This window comes from Platalea leucorodia, assembly GCF_965183815.1.
Source record: "Platalea leucorodia genome assembly, chromosome: 3".
NCBI classification, from domain to species: Eukaryota; Metazoa; Chordata; class Aves; order Pelecaniformes; family Threskiornithidae; genus Platalea; species Platalea leucorodia.
The window spans coordinates 19,232,271-19,250,384 of NC_138825.1; the positions used below are offsets into that span (position 1 = coordinate 19,232,271).

The 18,114-nt window shown below is 42.2% G+C and overlaps 1 protein-coding gene across 1 annotated transcript in view; it reads right to left on the minus strand.

Annotated features, from left to right (window-relative positions):
- Positions 1 to 18,114, minus strand: part of ALK (ALK receptor tyrosine kinase) — a gene marked incomplete at its 5' end in the record, with an annotated part of 317,178 nt that overhangs the window by 22,916 nt on the left and 276,148 nt on the right. Inside the window, 5 exons of the mRNA XM_082306264.1 lie at positions 866 to 1,048; positions 1,902 to 2,046; positions 2,986 to 3,117; positions 5,616 to 5,766; positions 10,230 to 10,392. Coding sequence (XP_082162390.1) covers positions 866 to 1,048; positions 1,902 to 2,046; positions 2,986 to 3,117; positions 5,616 to 5,766; positions 10,230 to 10,392 — 774 coding nt within the window. The remainder of the gene's footprint in view (positions 1 to 865; positions 1,049 to 1,901; positions 2,047 to 2,985; positions 3,118 to 5,615; positions 5,767 to 10,229; positions 10,393 to 18,114) is intronic.

Consider the following 18,114-nt stretch of genomic DNA (forward strand, 5'->3'; position numbering starts at 1 on the left):
CACCCAAAAATGGCTTTTCCTCTTTAACCATCTTCAGTGCAATTAAAATTATGTCATGTGAGGCATTCTGTTGGAAAAAGAAGCATTACACAGTAACATTGGTACAAAACATGCACTTAATCATTTAAACTCATTACTTCCTCTCAGGATTTCTAGTCTATCATACACTTGATTTAAACTGTGGAGAACCAGGGGTTAAAAAGTCCACCACAGTGCAGATGGCTGAAGAGACTATGTGGCCCAGGAGATTATGGGTTAGTAGAGACCTTGAATCTGGCCCACACCAGTTATAATCAACATAATGCCATCTGACAGCTGTCCTGAGACCTGCAGCACGTGAAATTAGCTCCCTGTTGACTGAAGTCAACACCACCGTCATTACTAAGAGGGGTCCTGGCTGGCAGCCTGAGCCTCTGCCCCCAGAGACCACCTGCACAAGACCAAGGCCCACCCACAGCAGGGCAGGGTAGAAGAAGCTGTGTCTTCCCCCTGGCATAAAGCCTAGCTGCCAGTCTCCAGGACCAGAGTCCTCAAAACACAGGTGCTGGCAATGGGAGCACATAGCCTGTGGCTCCTCCTTCTTCAGCACTATAACCCCAAAATGGAAGGCTCAAGAATCACAGCAGGATCTTGATGGCACGTTTTGCAGAGTGCAAAGCCAGGATTACAGCTGAAGGACTGACATCTGGCTATTTGCTCAAAGACTAAATGCCATACGTTCATCTAGCGCTAAAAAGGCAACACACAGACATACTAGTACATAACAGTCAAATATGCTAGCTACAGGAGAATTATCTATCAGTGTTTTGCTGATCATTAGCACTAAAGGAGGGGAAGGGACACCTTGAACACGAAGCCACTTTACCTATATATCCTCCGCCTCCTCCACCTGAGGAGCACCCCCCTCCACCCCCTCCGAAACCCCCTCTTGTCTCCCACCCCCACTTCTTCATGGCCTGGGGGCAGGATCTTCCTCCAGTAGCACCTTCCAGCAAGGATTTTCCTGACCACAGGAAGGAAGTGTTATCATTCCAGCCACCTCCACCACCTGCAGTAAAGAGAAGAGAAAAGGCACAGGTAGGGGTTATTTTTGTGTAAAAACCACTGCAGGGATCTGCAGAACAAGCACTCCTTCAAAGCACCTCAGCTGAAAGTAAGAATCTCATGCCTTGGTTAGAAGAGGGGATGTGCTTGCTACACAGGGACCTTTCTGTAGGGCTTTTGATCACATTAATCATCTGCACCTCTTTTCACCTACCATACAAGGACAAGTATTTTCTATGGAGAACGTAAAAAGATATCCCTGCCTGCTCCCCAACCACTTGTTTCTGGCTTACAGAGCCTTTCCCTTCTCTTTGCAAAAAATACTTTTGAAAAAACTCGATGTCGGTTCTGAAGTGGAACAAAAGGAATTTAGTGAAAGGGATGGGAAAACATGTCTCAGCCCCACTCTAAATACAACATACTCACCAGTGACTCACTTTCAGCTCTGCTGGTTGTTCAGTCCAAGGACTCTTCACAGAGACCTCTAGCCAGGTGCAATTATGCTCTTTCTGCATGAGCCAGGGAAACTGTATGTCTATACAGCACAAAACAGTGCGGGGAGCAGGATGGCCACATCGGCACTGCAATCTCCCACATCAAAAATCAAACAACTTTGCTTATGAGAGGTAATACATTATTTTGGGAGAATGTCGCCATTGCTATGGCTATACCATCTCCGATACCCTTATTTAGGCCAAGTATGCTGCACTGTGGGTACACCCTATATGCATCTGTTATACTCCCATGTTCCCCCTGAACCGTGTTTTCATGAGTTTTGCCTCACCTCCTTGTGAGTGGGAATCTGGGAGTACCACATATTCACAAAGGTTTTCTTAAAAAGAATAAACTTTCCTTACCTGCAGCTCCTGAATTTCCATTCAACCCTGGAATAGAGGAATCATTCTCCAGCCTTTCTGGATGAAATGTGTCTGTTTTGGCCCTGTAGGCCCTGCCACCACCTCCTGCTGCAATTATCAAGGGGACTGGTTCTCCATTTTCCATCTTAACAAATTCAGAAATAAAGGCAGTGTTCAAACTGAGTCAGACACGCAAATGGAAGTTCAACCACATGCTAGTTACTGCATGTTGCACTAAGCAGGCACCTAGGACAGCTCAGCACTACAAATTACCATTGCATTATTTATGCACTCACATCCAAAAGACTAATGGATAGCACTAGTCCTACCAAGTTCTGCAACAGAGAACAGTGGCATCAGCAGCTCTATGAATTGTATATACACTGCTGATGGCTCTTAGAAAGCTTGTAATGTTAGCGTGTGATGACTTTCATCAAATGAAACAGCTAAGGAGCACTGCTCTATATAGTGCTATACAGCGTCTCCACTGGTGAAGGACTGCTACACTGGAAACTGTCTGAGCATGCAGAGTTATGTAGAAGCTGCATGATCTAAACATATTGGTAATGCCTGAAACCAGTGTTTGGAATGAGTACTGTCTCAGCTAGTACATGACAGAAAAGATCAGTGGTACCTAGCTATAGGGTTGCCAACAGAAAACATACAGGCTATCCTCAACTTCTCTTGTCATTGCTCCGTATAGGCCAAATGTGTAGCTGAAGTCTAATGTTCTACAATGACAGATTTGAATAAATTCCTGTGGAATTTGCTCTTTCCTGTAGAATCACGCTTCAGCATCTCAGCTTGCATTGAAAAAAATCCAATTCAAACTATTATGTTTGCCAAGGGAACTCGAAGCCACTGAAGCAAGTGTGGCCATGCTGTGTAGCAGTTCTAAGAAGGGTGAAGGGCCAACTCAGCTCACTACAGCTATCAACCGGAAACGAAGGGTACCCGGAGCTCGCCTTTGTGGACCCTTCCCCAGAAGTGTACAAAGGGTTCTCAGATATTTCAGGCTGCGGTACTAGAGGCAAGTGGCAGGATGCATTCATGCTGAAGGTGCATGGGGACTATGTTTCCATACCTTAAATATGTAAGTTGCGCCTCCCCCGCCTCCACCTCCTCCTGCCCATTCCTTGACACTTCTGTTCACACGTATCTCTTCTTCAATCACATTGTTCTCTCCAATGCAGACTTTCTGTATAACATCATTCATCTGCAAACAGAAAACCAGGTGTGAATTCTGGTAAGAAATCTCTATGTCCTTGTACACACAGGCCTCGTAGACCCTTCACCCTCCCAAACCAATAAATTGTCCTCCAGTGAAACGATATAAGCAGAAACAAGTGAATGCTCTTCTAGAAGAGTCTCGCTTTTTGCTTCAACATTTGTTAGAAGAGTATGTTGCCATATTAATTGAATTATTTTGCAGCAAGCTCAGTGCTGATATCTATTACCATGTAAAACAGCTCCATAAACTTTTAACATACAAGATGCAGCAGAATTTACTGCAAATACTTCCCAGCGTTAACTATCTGTATTTCACAAGTGGGGGAAGGGAGTAACTCAGCAATGATGTGACTTGCTCCATGTCATGCAACAGCCAAATGGCAGAGACACAGAGAGAACCCAAGTTTCCTCACTCCTCTTCCAGTGCCCCATTGGCTGGGACCAGGCAGCCAACACGCATCTATCCAGAACTAAGGTGTACTAGTGGCTCATGTAGATGTACCAGAGCTAGCTTTAACCTAGGTAGTCATAGCATGGACAGTACCAATGAGCTCAGTATAGACTAGCCACCCAATATTTATCTAGACTTCCAAGCAAGTTTTGATGTTGGTCTGATGCTTATGCTGTAGCAGCAATTTTACTGTAATTACCAGTGCTAGCTAGTTCAAAGCCTACCAAAACAGCTGCAATCCCACCTTTTATTGCAATGTTGACCTGATGGTAAAGAAAATACCTCACTAAAAAGCCTCCATATTTCCTACTTAGCATTTTTCCCCTCCGCCAATTAGCACCAAATGCAATGAACCTTCTGTATTAGGCAAATCACTGAATTCACTAACTGATGTCAAACACAACATTAAACCATCATTTATAAGTACTTCTGGACTATGACCTAAGAGAGGTAACTGTCGCTTCAATTTTAAATTGGAGCACTGAAGTGCATGACAAGCAGGACTCTGTTGTGAGTATTTGTAAGTTGCAAGCTTTGCTTCTAGCTTATTTTACTTTATACATTTCATCTCAGTAACACTATCTTGTTATGCACACTGAACTCACTAAGTCACCAACACTTTAAGGGAAAAATGCACAAACAGTTGTTATAGTAGGACCGACCTTCTGCTTCCTTCTACTTTCATGTGTGTGTTTTCTTTTGGAAGAGGAACATGATAAAAGCATCCTCACATTACAAATTATTCTGTTGACCACAAAATGTGTCCTAGGTTGTGCCAGAGAATGAATGGCATCCATTTTGTGCGTGCAGACTTGCCTATGGAACTAAACAATCCTCCTTTCCCTAGTCTTCCCTCTCCTTAATTGATTTGGAGTCGGGTGGGGATGATTAATAAAATGACAAAGTCAATGACCCAAAGGAACCACTAGATTACAATTGAATTAAAAAAAAAAAAAAAAAAATCCTTCATGGCAAAGACATAACTGATTACAATCCAATCTAGTAAAAGTCCCTTTACAAGTCAATGCAATCTCTTTGCCTCAATGAAAGAATTACATTAGCACTCAATAAATTCTCACTAAGATTACAGTGGCCTACAATTTAATGAGTCCATATATTACACTCAGCTGGAATGTCCTAGTTACAGACGTTAGATGGAAGTTTGAGTTAGGGCATTTCTCATTTCAAAGAGGCTTCATATTAATGGTTTGTTTGTAGATATGTATAACTCCAGTTTTAACATTATTTACTTCAGCATCTAGCCTTGAGAACCCCTCTTTCTTGTCTACATCCTTTAGCCTTTCTCTGCTGTAACAGACTGCTAAGCTTTCATCTCTTGGATGCCAGCCATTAACAGCTGAGAAATGCACAGCATTTAAATGTCCAGCTCAAACCTGTAGGTGAAATTTCATCAGGTAATTCTTAGTTTCCTCCATAAGAATCTCCTATTCCCTCATCCTCCAAAGAATACTAAATGATTAATAGATTATTGTGCCTGAAAATGGTGAAAGTTGCACCTTTCTGTCAAGGCATTTGCAGCAATGATTGGTTAGTAACACGAAGATCACCCGATGGGGATTACTTTGTCTCTCCCATTCCCTTACAGAGAATACCCAAACAGGCCCTGTGGTGGGTGTCTCCAGAGTTGCAGAGTACTGTAATAATGGCAGGGCTGGGTGCAACAGTGGAGCAAAGACAAAGCCCTGTGAAGTCAACCTTGAAGACTGATCTCCAGAGGAAAGAAAGGCAGGGTTGTCTTTGCTCTCCGAAAACCCACACAGATGCTCTGAGATATGCAGATCAGTCAGGAATCTGTGGTGTATTATCAATGGGGCCTGAATGTTGAAGAGGAAGCGAGCACAGTGACATGGTACTTCATCTTTTCACATCATGCTCTCCCAGTAAAACTCTAGCTATCCCTTGAACCATATAACCCCAAAACCCCTCAAGGACAACGGTTTTCTCTGTAAACAGACAAAACTCCATGGATTTGCAGAAGGGATTTAGGCAAAACAGAAAGAGCAACCACTTACACTAGGACAAGCATCTTCTCCTTGCTGTCCCACCAAGATATACAAAGTGTCATCCTTCTGGAGGTCAAAAATTCCCAGCACAGACACGCCGTGGGACCGCACCATGGTGTTCTTCCCTCCTTTCCCACCAGCAGCTCCATAGCCTGAGATGCTGCAGGAAAAAGAAAACAAGAGCCTGGCACTCGAGTTGTCCCAGACAGGTGGAAGGTAGTACAAACCACTTCTGGGCAGTGAGTGTTTTGTGCACCTGAGCTGTATACAGTGTCACAGGGCTGTGCCCTGAAGACCTGACACTCTAAATAAATCTAAACTCAATGCTTGAAGATTGAGGTTCTCTGCTCTACATGGGCCTATGAACTTGGGTAGCTACAAAACAGCTTCTTTCACATTGATTCTTGGGCAAACACTTGCTGAGAACAGAGTGAGCAAGTCCCTGTAGTTTCAAACTTTAATATATGAAACACATCTTGTTTCCCAGAAGGCATACCCTTGAGAGGTCTGCAGCAAGGAAGAGAAAGAACGGAAGCAGGAGAACCGGTAAGTACAGCACATATGGCTAAAGAGAACATTAAGCATGAGATTGACGGGGAGATTTGAGAAAGCAGACAGCACAACTGGTCCTGGTAGCATGGACCAGATGAGAAAGAGCTCTCCTATTCCCAGGACCAGAGGAACATCGAAGAGTAGATGGACATGACACTACCTGCGGTAAACAAGGAAGGCAAAAGCCCCCTGGCTAAACTCACAGCCACCTCAACGTCTCACCGTCTCTAGCCAGGGGTGGCTAGGTTGCATGCACTGGCCGCTGCAGTCTCAATTAAGGCTCTGTGACTTTTACTTCAAGCAGTCAAGATCCAGGGGTCCTTACTGTTGTTGATGTACCCAAAGATTTTGCTGTACCAGTGTACTGTTCAGCTCCTCCCTCTCCCTTTCTAAGTACATAAACAATCTACATACTTGAAGCAGCTTTTATCAAAGAATTTCAAAGCAAAATCATGATAAAACACACACCTCTGCTGCAACAAAAGACAGTTACTCAACTTTCTGAGCAAGTGACTGATGGTACAGCAAGCTCAATTTAGATCTGAAATAAGCAGCTGATTCTCCACTGACGTTAGTAGCTACTTCCATGAGAGCAAAATTCAACCTGGAGCATGTTAACAGTGACTGCAGGGCTGAGAACACAAAACTTCCTCTCGGCTTCCTACCAGTTACAGTAGAGGTGCTCTGCTTTAACTCCTCCTTTCCTCTAGCACCTGGGTGGTCCTTGCCCAGCACAGTCCTGCATGCAAACAGGCTACAAGCAGAACGAACCAGCAGTGCCCATCGTGCATAAGCACCCTGGACAAGTTGGGCAGCCAGCTCACTTTCAGCCAGCAACTTGCCTTCACGATTAGCATGAGGAACTCACCTTGTGATACTGCTCTGAGGCAGCCAGCATGGAGCAGTTCTGATGTCAAAGCAACTATGGAGCATCAAGTGCCTCATAAAGCACATTAGATCCTCTCAACGTGACACGATTATGTTCATGCCACTGCTGATAACCAAAGCAATCATTCCTCAGCAAGGCTGCACTGGAGCCAGCAGAAAAAGTGATGGACACAGCACTGGGCTACCATGAACAGATGCTGCATAAATCTGAAGACTCAGTTGATCTGCTGTAGAATTTTGTAATGGCTAATGAGGTGCACTATCAGGCACAGCAAGCTGGCAGGGCTAATCAGCTGCAATTAGGGGCCATATTTTTCTATGTATTAACAGATTTTGCATACAAGCAATGATGTCAGAGAGTTCAGGAGAACCCATTTTGGCCTCATTGAAAGGCTGCAGACAAATAAAAATGAGTAGATTCAGGTGACAGTCATTCCCTATTCAAAATGAGTGTCACTATTTAAACAGATGGGTTATCTTGACTTCAAGTTTTAGCAGGATCCCTTTCCTTAGGCACAACTTTCTTTTACAGAAGGAATCCATTTAACCATATTGGCCCCAAAGAAATATTCAGACCACTCTGACTAGATATAACCAGAACACAGAATATCTTCCACTGTCTTCCTCCTTTTCTTTTACTATGACACTTGTACGAACTGAAAAAGAAAACTGCATCTTCAGGAGGGATCAGGATGAGCAGAGTGCACTGGCTGCACAAACCAGGGCTGGAGAAAGAAATCCACCTCTAGGCAGACAGGTCATGGGAAACACTGGAGCTAGTTTTGAGAATAGGAGAAAATGCAGTGCCTAGGCTGGCCAACTTAGAAGGACACCTTTTCGTATTCCACTGGGCCGTGTTCTTATGCTACCTTACAAGAAGGGACCAGAGAAAAGAGAGGACAGTGGAAGTGACAGCAAATAGGGCACTCAGCAAAACGGACCAAAGACATGTGCGTTAGAAATGGAAAGAATTCGGATAATGGATGGTAGTGTGTAATTTATTACAGTTCACTTCTCTCATACTTGATCATAGGCTTAGATATGGGATGACAAGACCTTCTGAATGCTTTGAAGCAAATCTTAAAAGAAAAATATTCCTTTATATTGCCTAACTTTATTGTTATACAATGTGCAGCCCCATAGGAGCAAACCAGATGATTTTGTCCACGTCGGCACTGGAGCATGTAGGACTCCAGTCTTCAAATGAAGCTGGCTACAGTGCGTGGCAGCCTACCCAGACCTTCACAGATGGTGGGGTTTTCTGGGTGTGGTCAGCTTGTGCTAGTAGAGTTTTGTGCAAAGTTGAGCTTTCCCTCTTTGCATTTTAGTAACACATCTTCTGCCTTGTGTTCACACTAACTACGTCCTCCTTATGCAATTACCAGGAACGTAACTCACCACTCTACATTACACAGTGTAAAACGCACTGATACGGCATAACAACAGCTTTCTTCAGAGCCCAGCAGCCAGCTGGAGGATTTTATTTTATATGGGTTAGGTGTATTGGAGATGGCTATTAGGCTAACTTACAGGACCCACAGTGCAGCAGGCCTGCAGAGGAGAGCTAAACACAGGCAGTGGGTCCAGACTCTGGGAAGCCCTAGAATTGGTATTGCAACTAGACATTCTCCTAGGGCTATGCTATACTGGGGGGACTCCGCTGCCCCTTCAGCAGCCCAGAATCAGGAAGATGTCAAGTTAATTTAAGCCCACAATTGCCTCCTCCTTTCCCCAGGCTATGAATTCTCTACTATAGCTTTAAGAGGTGCAGAAGAGAATGTCATCCATTTATATATATAGGTTACCAATGACATTAGCCATCTATTATCTATACAGAACCTAAAAGTCTGTTAGGTCATTTATAGGACTTAAATAGACAGGTCCTCCCTGCAGGATCTGTGGTTTGTATGGTGTAGCAAAAATTAGCCTACAGTTGCACTGGAATTCTGGCTCTTCTTGGCCTGTGATAGTAAAGAAATGATAATGCTGCAAGTTTATTGCCTCTTCCCTTTTGGGCTATACTTTATAACCATATTTACTGAATGCTGGTCCTGAAAAATACTATTCACCTCAGGCAACTCATTTTTTGATAGCTGAGTAAAACATCATTAATGCTTTTTTCATTACCATCAGTCTTTGTGGTAACAGGCACTCAGGCGGAACTTGAGCCTAGCCTAGCCAGTTTCTCAAAACTGCTTTGCAGTAGACTTCTGTTAGAGTGACATCTATCCTCAATATTAATATTCTTTTTCAATAAAATAAAAAAAAAGAAGGTGCCAGTAAGTTTTAACTGAAATTTGTTCAAAGCCTTCAGTGGAATGTTCTGCTTTGAAATCCATGATACCATCATTGGTTTCAATAGGGAAAGTTGCATAAAAAAACACCACTGGACAGTCATTGATTCAAACAGACAGTTCTGCTTACAAACTGATGCATGTAATGGCTTGATGTTACCATTCAGATACAGTGAACTAAACTTCGATTGTACTTCTTTCCCCAGCAAGAGCAAAAAGAAAAAATAATTGGTAAAAATCTGATTAAGTAGCATTGAACCGTATTTGATCATCTCCCTTTGAAAGTAACTCCACAGAGGGATTTAAGTGTTAGAACCCTCAGTATCACAGAGCCTAACATTTAGGTGGCTGGCTTCCAAAATCAATTCTACAGCAGTGAGCCAGGCTCACAGGCTCAGCTTACCATGCCTAGATTCAAAAAAGTCAAGATGCTGAGCAGAGCTTGATGCAAGCTGTCCCACAAGAAACGCTGACATACCATTGTGCCTCCTATACCAGGTGAAGAGTGGGAAAAACTCGTTCTGATCCCAGAATTCAGTAGATAGCATAGGGGATATGTATGCCCCTTGGCCTGGGGAAGTCAAAACACTTGATTTTCAGCTACCTATAGAGCTCTCCCAACCTGTAACCATTTAGGCTAAAGATTTGTCTGCCTCAGATGGTTGCGTCTCTTTCTTTTCTTCTCTCTTTCACCAAAAAGTCGCATCTTCCAGACAACGAATCTGAGACTGGAAAGGTTGGAAATCACAGGATCAAGGAGAAGTAAAACCCAAGTAGATTTGGCCAAACTTCTGAATATAATACTTCACATATGCATATCATGTATCTGCAGCTTGGATAAGTTTCGAATGCACAAATATATCATGACAATCAGAGATGGTTCCCTTACCTGTATGTGTTGGTTGCTGGTACTCTCCAGATCTGAATGCCTTGGAGAATCCCTTCAGCTCCTACAATCACACTGAGGTTGGAGTTCCTGTAGGCATCGTTGCATTGGCTCTGTGTGGGGCCATAGGGTCCACTGGCACCACATGTTGTGAACAACCAATGATCTGAAATGAGGACATATACAAAGCATGATCTGAACATCCAAAGATCAAGTAGCTCTTCTGGTCTTTATTCACCCTTGGTCACTGTTGGACCAAGTGAAGAACCTAGCCTTTGAGGTTTTAGCCAGAAGAAATACTCACAGAATTCTTTTAAAAGACTCATAGTGCTGTGTATCTCAGTATTTGACAGCTTTTCATCACATCTCCTGAGAGCTATCACAACTATGAACATAGTTTTACTTTTTCTAAGGCTCAACAAGTCAAAGATCACAGAGTAGAGTAAAATGCAACACAGACCACCTAGTTTTGGGCTCTGCTCTCTGGGCTGTTAAAGTGCATGCTCATAACCTCAAGACTGGTGCATTTTAGCCCTTTCAGTTTCTACAGACATTTGATTATTAATTTTTTTTATATGGGAAAGTAGCTGCTAATTAGATAAAAACCTGTAAATACAACATCTCAGCGATTAAAATGTAACAATTAACTAATTGTATTTTGAATAATTATTTGCTCACAACAGATTCAAGTTAAGCTTCAGAAGGCAAAATACCTAACTGTGGCCTGCAAAACAAGCATTCAGCTCTGCACGTTCTAGGCCAGATCTGCGGGTGTAAATCAATGCATCCCTATTACAGCCATTTTCATGTACTAGCCCTGTACAAATAGGCTTCTAGAACAAGGCTTTACTAATTTGTGCCTCAAAGATGTCATTTTTTAATTTGAATACATGATGCTGAAAATGCCATCCTTTTCCTTAAAGATTCATTATTAGGGAGAGTGCAGTTGCAAGACCACAATGCTCTTGTAAACCCCACCCTAACATATTTGCCAAGACATCAGGAAATATTTCACATGTAATCAAAACTAAGATCTAGATGGTAAATAAGTGGACTAAGCATTTTTGGTGCACATTACATGATTTATTATTCATACTTATTAACAAGCTAATATACACAATCTAATAAACTCCGTTAGCTAATTCTCCTGCCATTAAAGACAAAAGACTTGAAATACATCTAAAGAACATTTTTTCTACAAATGATGTTGGAACAGCCAGCCCTCCTTATGGCTTTCTCAAAGGGCACCATTTTTCCCTCCAGCATCCACTAATGCAATACAACATGTGCAGACTCTTTCAGTGATGGTACTCATCAGCTCAGATACAGCATTAGCTGGATCTGCTTCTTGGAATTCGGAGCTATTGTCTAAGCAGATCTGGTCTAGAAATGATGGTCTGCTTGGGCCTGGAAGAGAGAGGCCAGCAGTTCTACCATTACTGTTACTGGAGGGGTTCACCCACCAGAAATACGAGGAAATACATTAGTTTAGCCAGGCACAAGGTCTGAATTACCTTTTCACAAACTAATCCTGAAGTTGAGCTAAATTCCTTCTTATAAAAAAGTTCAGTGCATGAAATGGATCAAATAATTTGGCAGGACTTTAAGAAATAAAGTGGCTCGTATTTCTGAAAAACCTTTGTAATACAGTCTTGGCTATTCCAAGAAGCAATGCAAAACTACTACTTTAGGAAAGCTTCCCAATCTAAGCTCTGCTGAGAGAATAATCTCGTCCTCCTTACTGCAAAATCTATGCCACCCTTCCTCAAAACTCCCCTGCAAGGGTCCTCTAGAGATTTTGCTACTGTTACTTGTTTTATATGGATACTTACATACTTATTTTTCTTATTTCTCCAATCCTTCTACAGTTGGTGGCAGTATAAAGTCTTAAAATTAGTAGATAGCAAATAGAAGAATTCCCCTTTCCTCCTCTGCCTTCAATGTACCCCCAAAAACCCAGAAACAAGTAAAAGAGGAAAAGCACCTAAGAAAGCAAGGTCTAAAAGTTCCTAAAGCAAAATGCTTCAGTAGCTCTGATATTGACAGTCTTGCACCAGAAGTTACTTATGTTTATTCTTGAAAAAAAAAACCAAACCCAAACCCAAACCAAAGCAAAATCTCACACAAAATGGAAGATGAGAGACTCATTCTGTCAGCTATCACAGTGATTTAACATTGCAATATCCCAGTGGGCTAAGCCACCTGCACTGAAACATATGTTTAGTAAAGCAGGCAGGTAAGTGTCTTCGTTTGGAACAGTAAGAAGCCATTTGGATGTCTCCAGTGAAACATCAAACATGTTCCCAAAAGTAGAAGCAGGTGACCTTCAAGGGGACAATAAGCCCAAAACATGAGAGAATCAAAATGGAAAACTGGAAGTGATAAAACCCAGGACAGACCACAGCATGTGCATACTGCTGTGCATATGGTTAAGCTTTCCATTTCTGACTTACTCCCTTTAAATAAATCTCTTACCTGGCCTTGGCAAAAGTATCTCTAGACTATCACACGTGTAACACACAGCACAGCTGGACCTGAAACTGGCAGCTCTTGACTCCCACTGGGTTCCGGGGACAGGGGATCAATGAACTACATCTTATTCCAAAATGCTTTTTAATGGCCCTCTGTTTTCTTAAAAGCCCAATGCCCTGGTGGGACAGAAGAAAAATGTCCTTCTGCTGCAAACATTATGCCTTCAGACTTTGAACTGAAGCAACCAGAACAACTTTTGTATTTTCTGCCTCTTGGACACAGTAGTGGGGGCTCACTTCCAGTGCAGAGGCAGTATCAGGGTAAACGCAAACAGTGCTGGTAATTTAAGATTAGTGAATGTGCATCTAAGCTCTTACAATTTGGTTTTTAAGAGCACGGGGAATGAAAAACCACAGATATGTTATGCCAGGGAGTATGATGTAAGGAGCCTGGAGATGACTGAGCACAGGAGGTACTATCTTAGATTTCAAATGCGGTCCTGTTGTAATCAATACAGTGGTATATACAAGATTATATGTAAAGCCCTCCCAGGTTCTGCAGCTGCTGCAGTCAGTGCTAGCAGACATATTTACTTGCTCTATTCAGGTAGATGGTACACAGGAATGGCAGAAGACATGTTTCAGAACTAGCAGGCCTTTGCCCAAAACACTGCTGGAGGAAGCCTGGGCCAAGTGAAGTCCATGGGGAGACTGCACCTGATTTGAACCAGCAAGGATTTCAGTAAAACCTACAGCCAGGTGTTGGGCGATCTCCTCATTTGTCACTGCTGCATTGACTTGCAAACAGTCCTCCTACTGATATGCACTTTCATATGTGATACTGAAAGCCAGTCCAACGTGTAACAGCTTTGTCGCTGAATTAAATGGGACAGAATATGGCATGGGAAGAAGCCTCCCCTCATTTCAGCATAATTAGGACAGATGGGTCTTAGTTACAATCCTGGATACAGACTAAAAACGTCGCACTCCCCTCCCTCTGCTCTCTTAAACGCTTCACAAAGCCAACCCTCAATCTGCGGATGTAACAGTAGGCCAAGATCTTAAACCACTAACACGGTAACGAAACAGAGTACTGCCCATCTTAGATAACCCACCATTTCTTTTCTTTAAGTAAGAATAACCGTTCACTCCCTGTAAAGTATTGATTTTCTCCTGATTCTAGAAATGACAGCAGCATGTCTCATGAGCTCAGAGAGAGCATTTCTACAGGTTGCTGCATGCCACAGCAGTTTACAGTAATTCAATTTGAAGCATTATTTTCATCTCCGAAGACTAAAGCAGCAGCACTGAATCGAAAATCCTTAAGCAGCTAGGTGAGAAGCATACATTGTTTCCATCGGTGCACAGCTGTGGTCTGTTGTATACTGCACAGCGTATCTCTCTTTCCTTCTGCAGTGTGCAACAAGCTAATGTTGATGGCACCTCACACGGAAAAAAGCAGGACTCTCCAGTCTAAATCTAAAACAACTAGCAGATTTTGGAAGTTTGCCCGACTTCACACAAGTTACAGTTGCCCGGTTTCCAGAAACAGCTGAGCATTCCCATGATGAAAACTAACAGGTAGTTAAATGTAGGGTCCCTATATATTCTGTCATTGGCAGCTGCAAGATGCTAACTGGGTTTAAAAACTGGAAACTCCTGTTTAAGGTGGAGGAAAAGAAAAGAAGTGAAGATTACACTGAGATTCAGAACTGGGGTACTACACTTCAGTGAATAATTTATACATCAGTTCATTTGATGGAATCCCCACTTTCACAAGAAACGTGGCAGAGGAAACATTTGGTCTTCTGCTTGTTCACCCACACACCCGCCTTCCTCAAGCCCCCCGGCAATCTCCCCAACGCATTGCTAAGGTCCCAGAAACAACGTTTTGCAAGAAATGCCATTTTGGCTCTATTAAAACAGACTTAAAAAAATTCCTTCTTCCCAACTTTTCTTTCCACATTAGATTTACTGATATATTTACACACACAGTCCCTCATGCTTATTCTCTTTTGCACAGCAGAAATTCTAGTTTTCACGCAGCTTGGCTAGATACGTAAAATGCAGAGCAATCAAGGCACTGGATTTCAGCCACAGCAAAGGGGAGTGATGTCCTGCTCTTGGAAAACAAAAAGAACAAAACCCCACAAGACTTAAAATGACTAATTCATTTGAAGCTCTCATACTACTTGCAGCCCAAGGCAGCACTGCTGCAGGCGCTGCTGCAAATAACAACCAGCAACAACCAAGAGAAAACAGTGGAGCAAAGCCTAAAGCACATTTGTACTTCTAACATAGAAAGCAATTTCACTGGCACACAGAGCACATAAACTCCCTATCACAAAACAGACAGAGGCATTTTAGCTATACCTCAAGGGCCTAAATGTATTAACGGGCATTTGTTAAATTAAGCTGATTTGTACCAAGGTTCAACTCATTCCAAACCAAAACTTTACTGTGATTTGAGAAAATTACCAACCAAGCACCCTGCCACTTGGCTTATTTTGGAACCTAGAGCAACGCACTAGTGAAATGCATCAGTGCTTTAAAACAATGTGTAGGCAGTTCGTGGAACTTGCTGCCACAACCTCTATTCAAGCCAAGAGGCTATCCCTTGGCTATCCCTATTCCAATAGAGTAAAAAAAAACCCATAGAATCATAGAATGCTTTGGGACGGGAGGGACCTTTAAAAGTCATCTAGTCCATCCCCCCTGCAATTGGCAGGGACATCTACAACTAGATCAGGTTGCTCAGAGCCCCATCCAGCCTGTCGTCTTTGATGTTACCTTCAGCCCCACTGCAAAATGCTGAATTATTACAGAACAAGGCAAAAAACATTACAGTATTTTGCTTTTTTTAAACTTTTAACAGGAAAAATAGTTGCCTTTTTCTGTAATGAACTCTTGGACTCTCCCGTAATCTGTGTGTATATGACATGACTGGGGCAGGCCAGCTGAACAAGGGAAGGATGATTTTTTGATTCCAACCACTGTGATAAAGACAAATGATTTGAGCATATTTGGAGAATTCGGAAGTGAAGACGACCTTAAATGTAGACGTACATTAAAAACATGTAGGGGCTATAAGGTCTCATGCTTCAGGTGCATAAGAACCCCAGTGGCTAAACTTCTGTAGGCAATTGATTCTGTTAGTTGCCCCTCAGGGAGTTCATTTTTCTTCTTTCTCTAAGGCCGATGTCATCAAACTTGATGCCATGAACAAGCAGAACGCTTCATCTATTTGTAAAAACATTCACAAGCTCCCTTACAATACTTGGCAATATGGGAAATCAAGAGGCTTACAGGAAACCATCCATCTTGATCTTCACTAACATTTGGCTGCCATTGGCACCATGGTACGTGTGGAGGGATATACCTCTTACTCGGTGCAGGTGCAATCTCAGTTATGCGTTACCGGTAGTTCCAGGGTTGATCTGTGCTGAAAAGTTTGTAGGCAAAATATACTACAAGCGTATATAAGAAACATGTTCAGTCATGTAAGGAAAGAAAAACCTTTCAATTTTGCTTTCGGTTCTGTTGTTTAACGGTGTCCTGTGAACAGTAATTTGAGATTATTACCTTTTCCAGGACTAAGTTTGCCAGAGATTAATGAGGCATGGCAGGGGTTTGAAAGATGATGGTAAATGGCAGAAATAGGTTGGGCTCACAATCACAGTCCCTGAACTGTTAAATGTGTCCACACAATGATATTAATGGGATATAAAATGATCACAGAAATTAGTGAGTCTTGCCAGCAATAGCAGAACCAGTTACACAGGTATGGCTGGACCAAGAGGAGGCCGGCTTTTCAACTATTTATGGAGTTACTATTGCTACCTCTGTCTTTCCATTTTCTAAATGAGGGTGGCAATTGAAGACTTGGACATGTTTTTCAGTTCAACAAGAGGAGCATCTGCAGTGATGACAAATGTATGCCAGATTGATCCTGAGTATCATTTCAAAGAAATACTCAAAGCTTGATTCATGCTTTAGATTTTTCGTAAGTGTCCATATAAAGGGAACACTATCAGGGCATCCTTGTAGAAAATTACCTGTGGTCAGTATAACAGGGCTGATTTTGAACAGCAATGAGAATGGCTTGTTTCTTGCTACCCCCTGGAGCCATAAACTAACAAAGCAGCATGAAGAAAACGAATTTCTTTTCTCTTTTATGTTTCACTTAAAGAGATAGCAGGAGTCTTCCATAAAGGGTATTAAGTGAGACATGATGCTAACTTTTTGGAATTTATTTGTTCACAATTTCAAAGGATAGTAGAAATGCATGTTGGATAACAAAGACCAAGTTGGGTGGAGGTGGCAAGATTATTTCAAAACCTTTCCTGAGATTTATAGCAGTTTCTGCACAGTTTAAACTGCTATTCTTAAGAGTGGGCAGCTTTAAAATTTAGGTCTAACATGTGTGAACTGCCCTGTTTATTTCAATTGTATGATTAACTCTGGAGAGCATTTATACCAATTCAAATTTGCTACGTTGGGATCTGGTTGTATGTTGATTTTCAGTATTGCACCTTTATTTTCAATCCTACAGAGAAAGCAAGTGTAAACACTGCAATAAAGAAATTCATGCCTACATAATCTGAGATCCCACCATCCATCTCTGAACACTTTCTACCACTGTTCAGGATGCTACTTTTGTTGGGGGGAGGGCACTGAGCTGTTACTCACTGTGTTAATTGATGCTTAATACAAAAATACAATTCTGCAGATACCTTTATTGCATTATGCCAACAGTTCAGTTAGTATAATTGCACACAAAGAGCAACCAAATGTAATTTTCTTTTACTTAATACTCGCTCTGCTGTTCCTTTCAGCTCCTTCATCTGATTAACTAATGTGACTCAGAGTTCTTCCGAGAAACAGCCATGTAAGTACTCGTAAGAGGACTCTCCCTGATGCAAAAGACAAAATCCGTGCAACCACTAAGTGTTGTGAGAAAGAGACTGGAGCTGAAGGAAAACAGTAATCCAGTCTGGATGAGAAAATGATTTGATGACAGTTTCCATGCAAGAAACCATGGTCACATGATGGCTGGTGAATACGCAGATCAGAGGGGACACAACAATGCAAGATTTGAGGGGAAAAAAGGTTAATCTTTTTGTACATTTCACAATGCACCATTTTTGTACTGTGTGCCCTGACATGAGTAAGTTGTCAGTGGGACAGATGAGAAGCTGAAACATCAAAAGAGAGGCTATCCTCGTGGTATTTACAGCCTATTCAGAAGCACCAGAAATCTTTAATTAAAGCTTGATTGCTCTGTGTCTTGTTATCTCCTTTCGCCTACTGAGAATCCTATTTTGTCTCCTCCAGTTTCCATGATAGTAATTTGTTTACCTAGAGTTCCTCATTATTGCTCACTGTATCTTTATGTGCCTGAATTTCCCATATTCTGG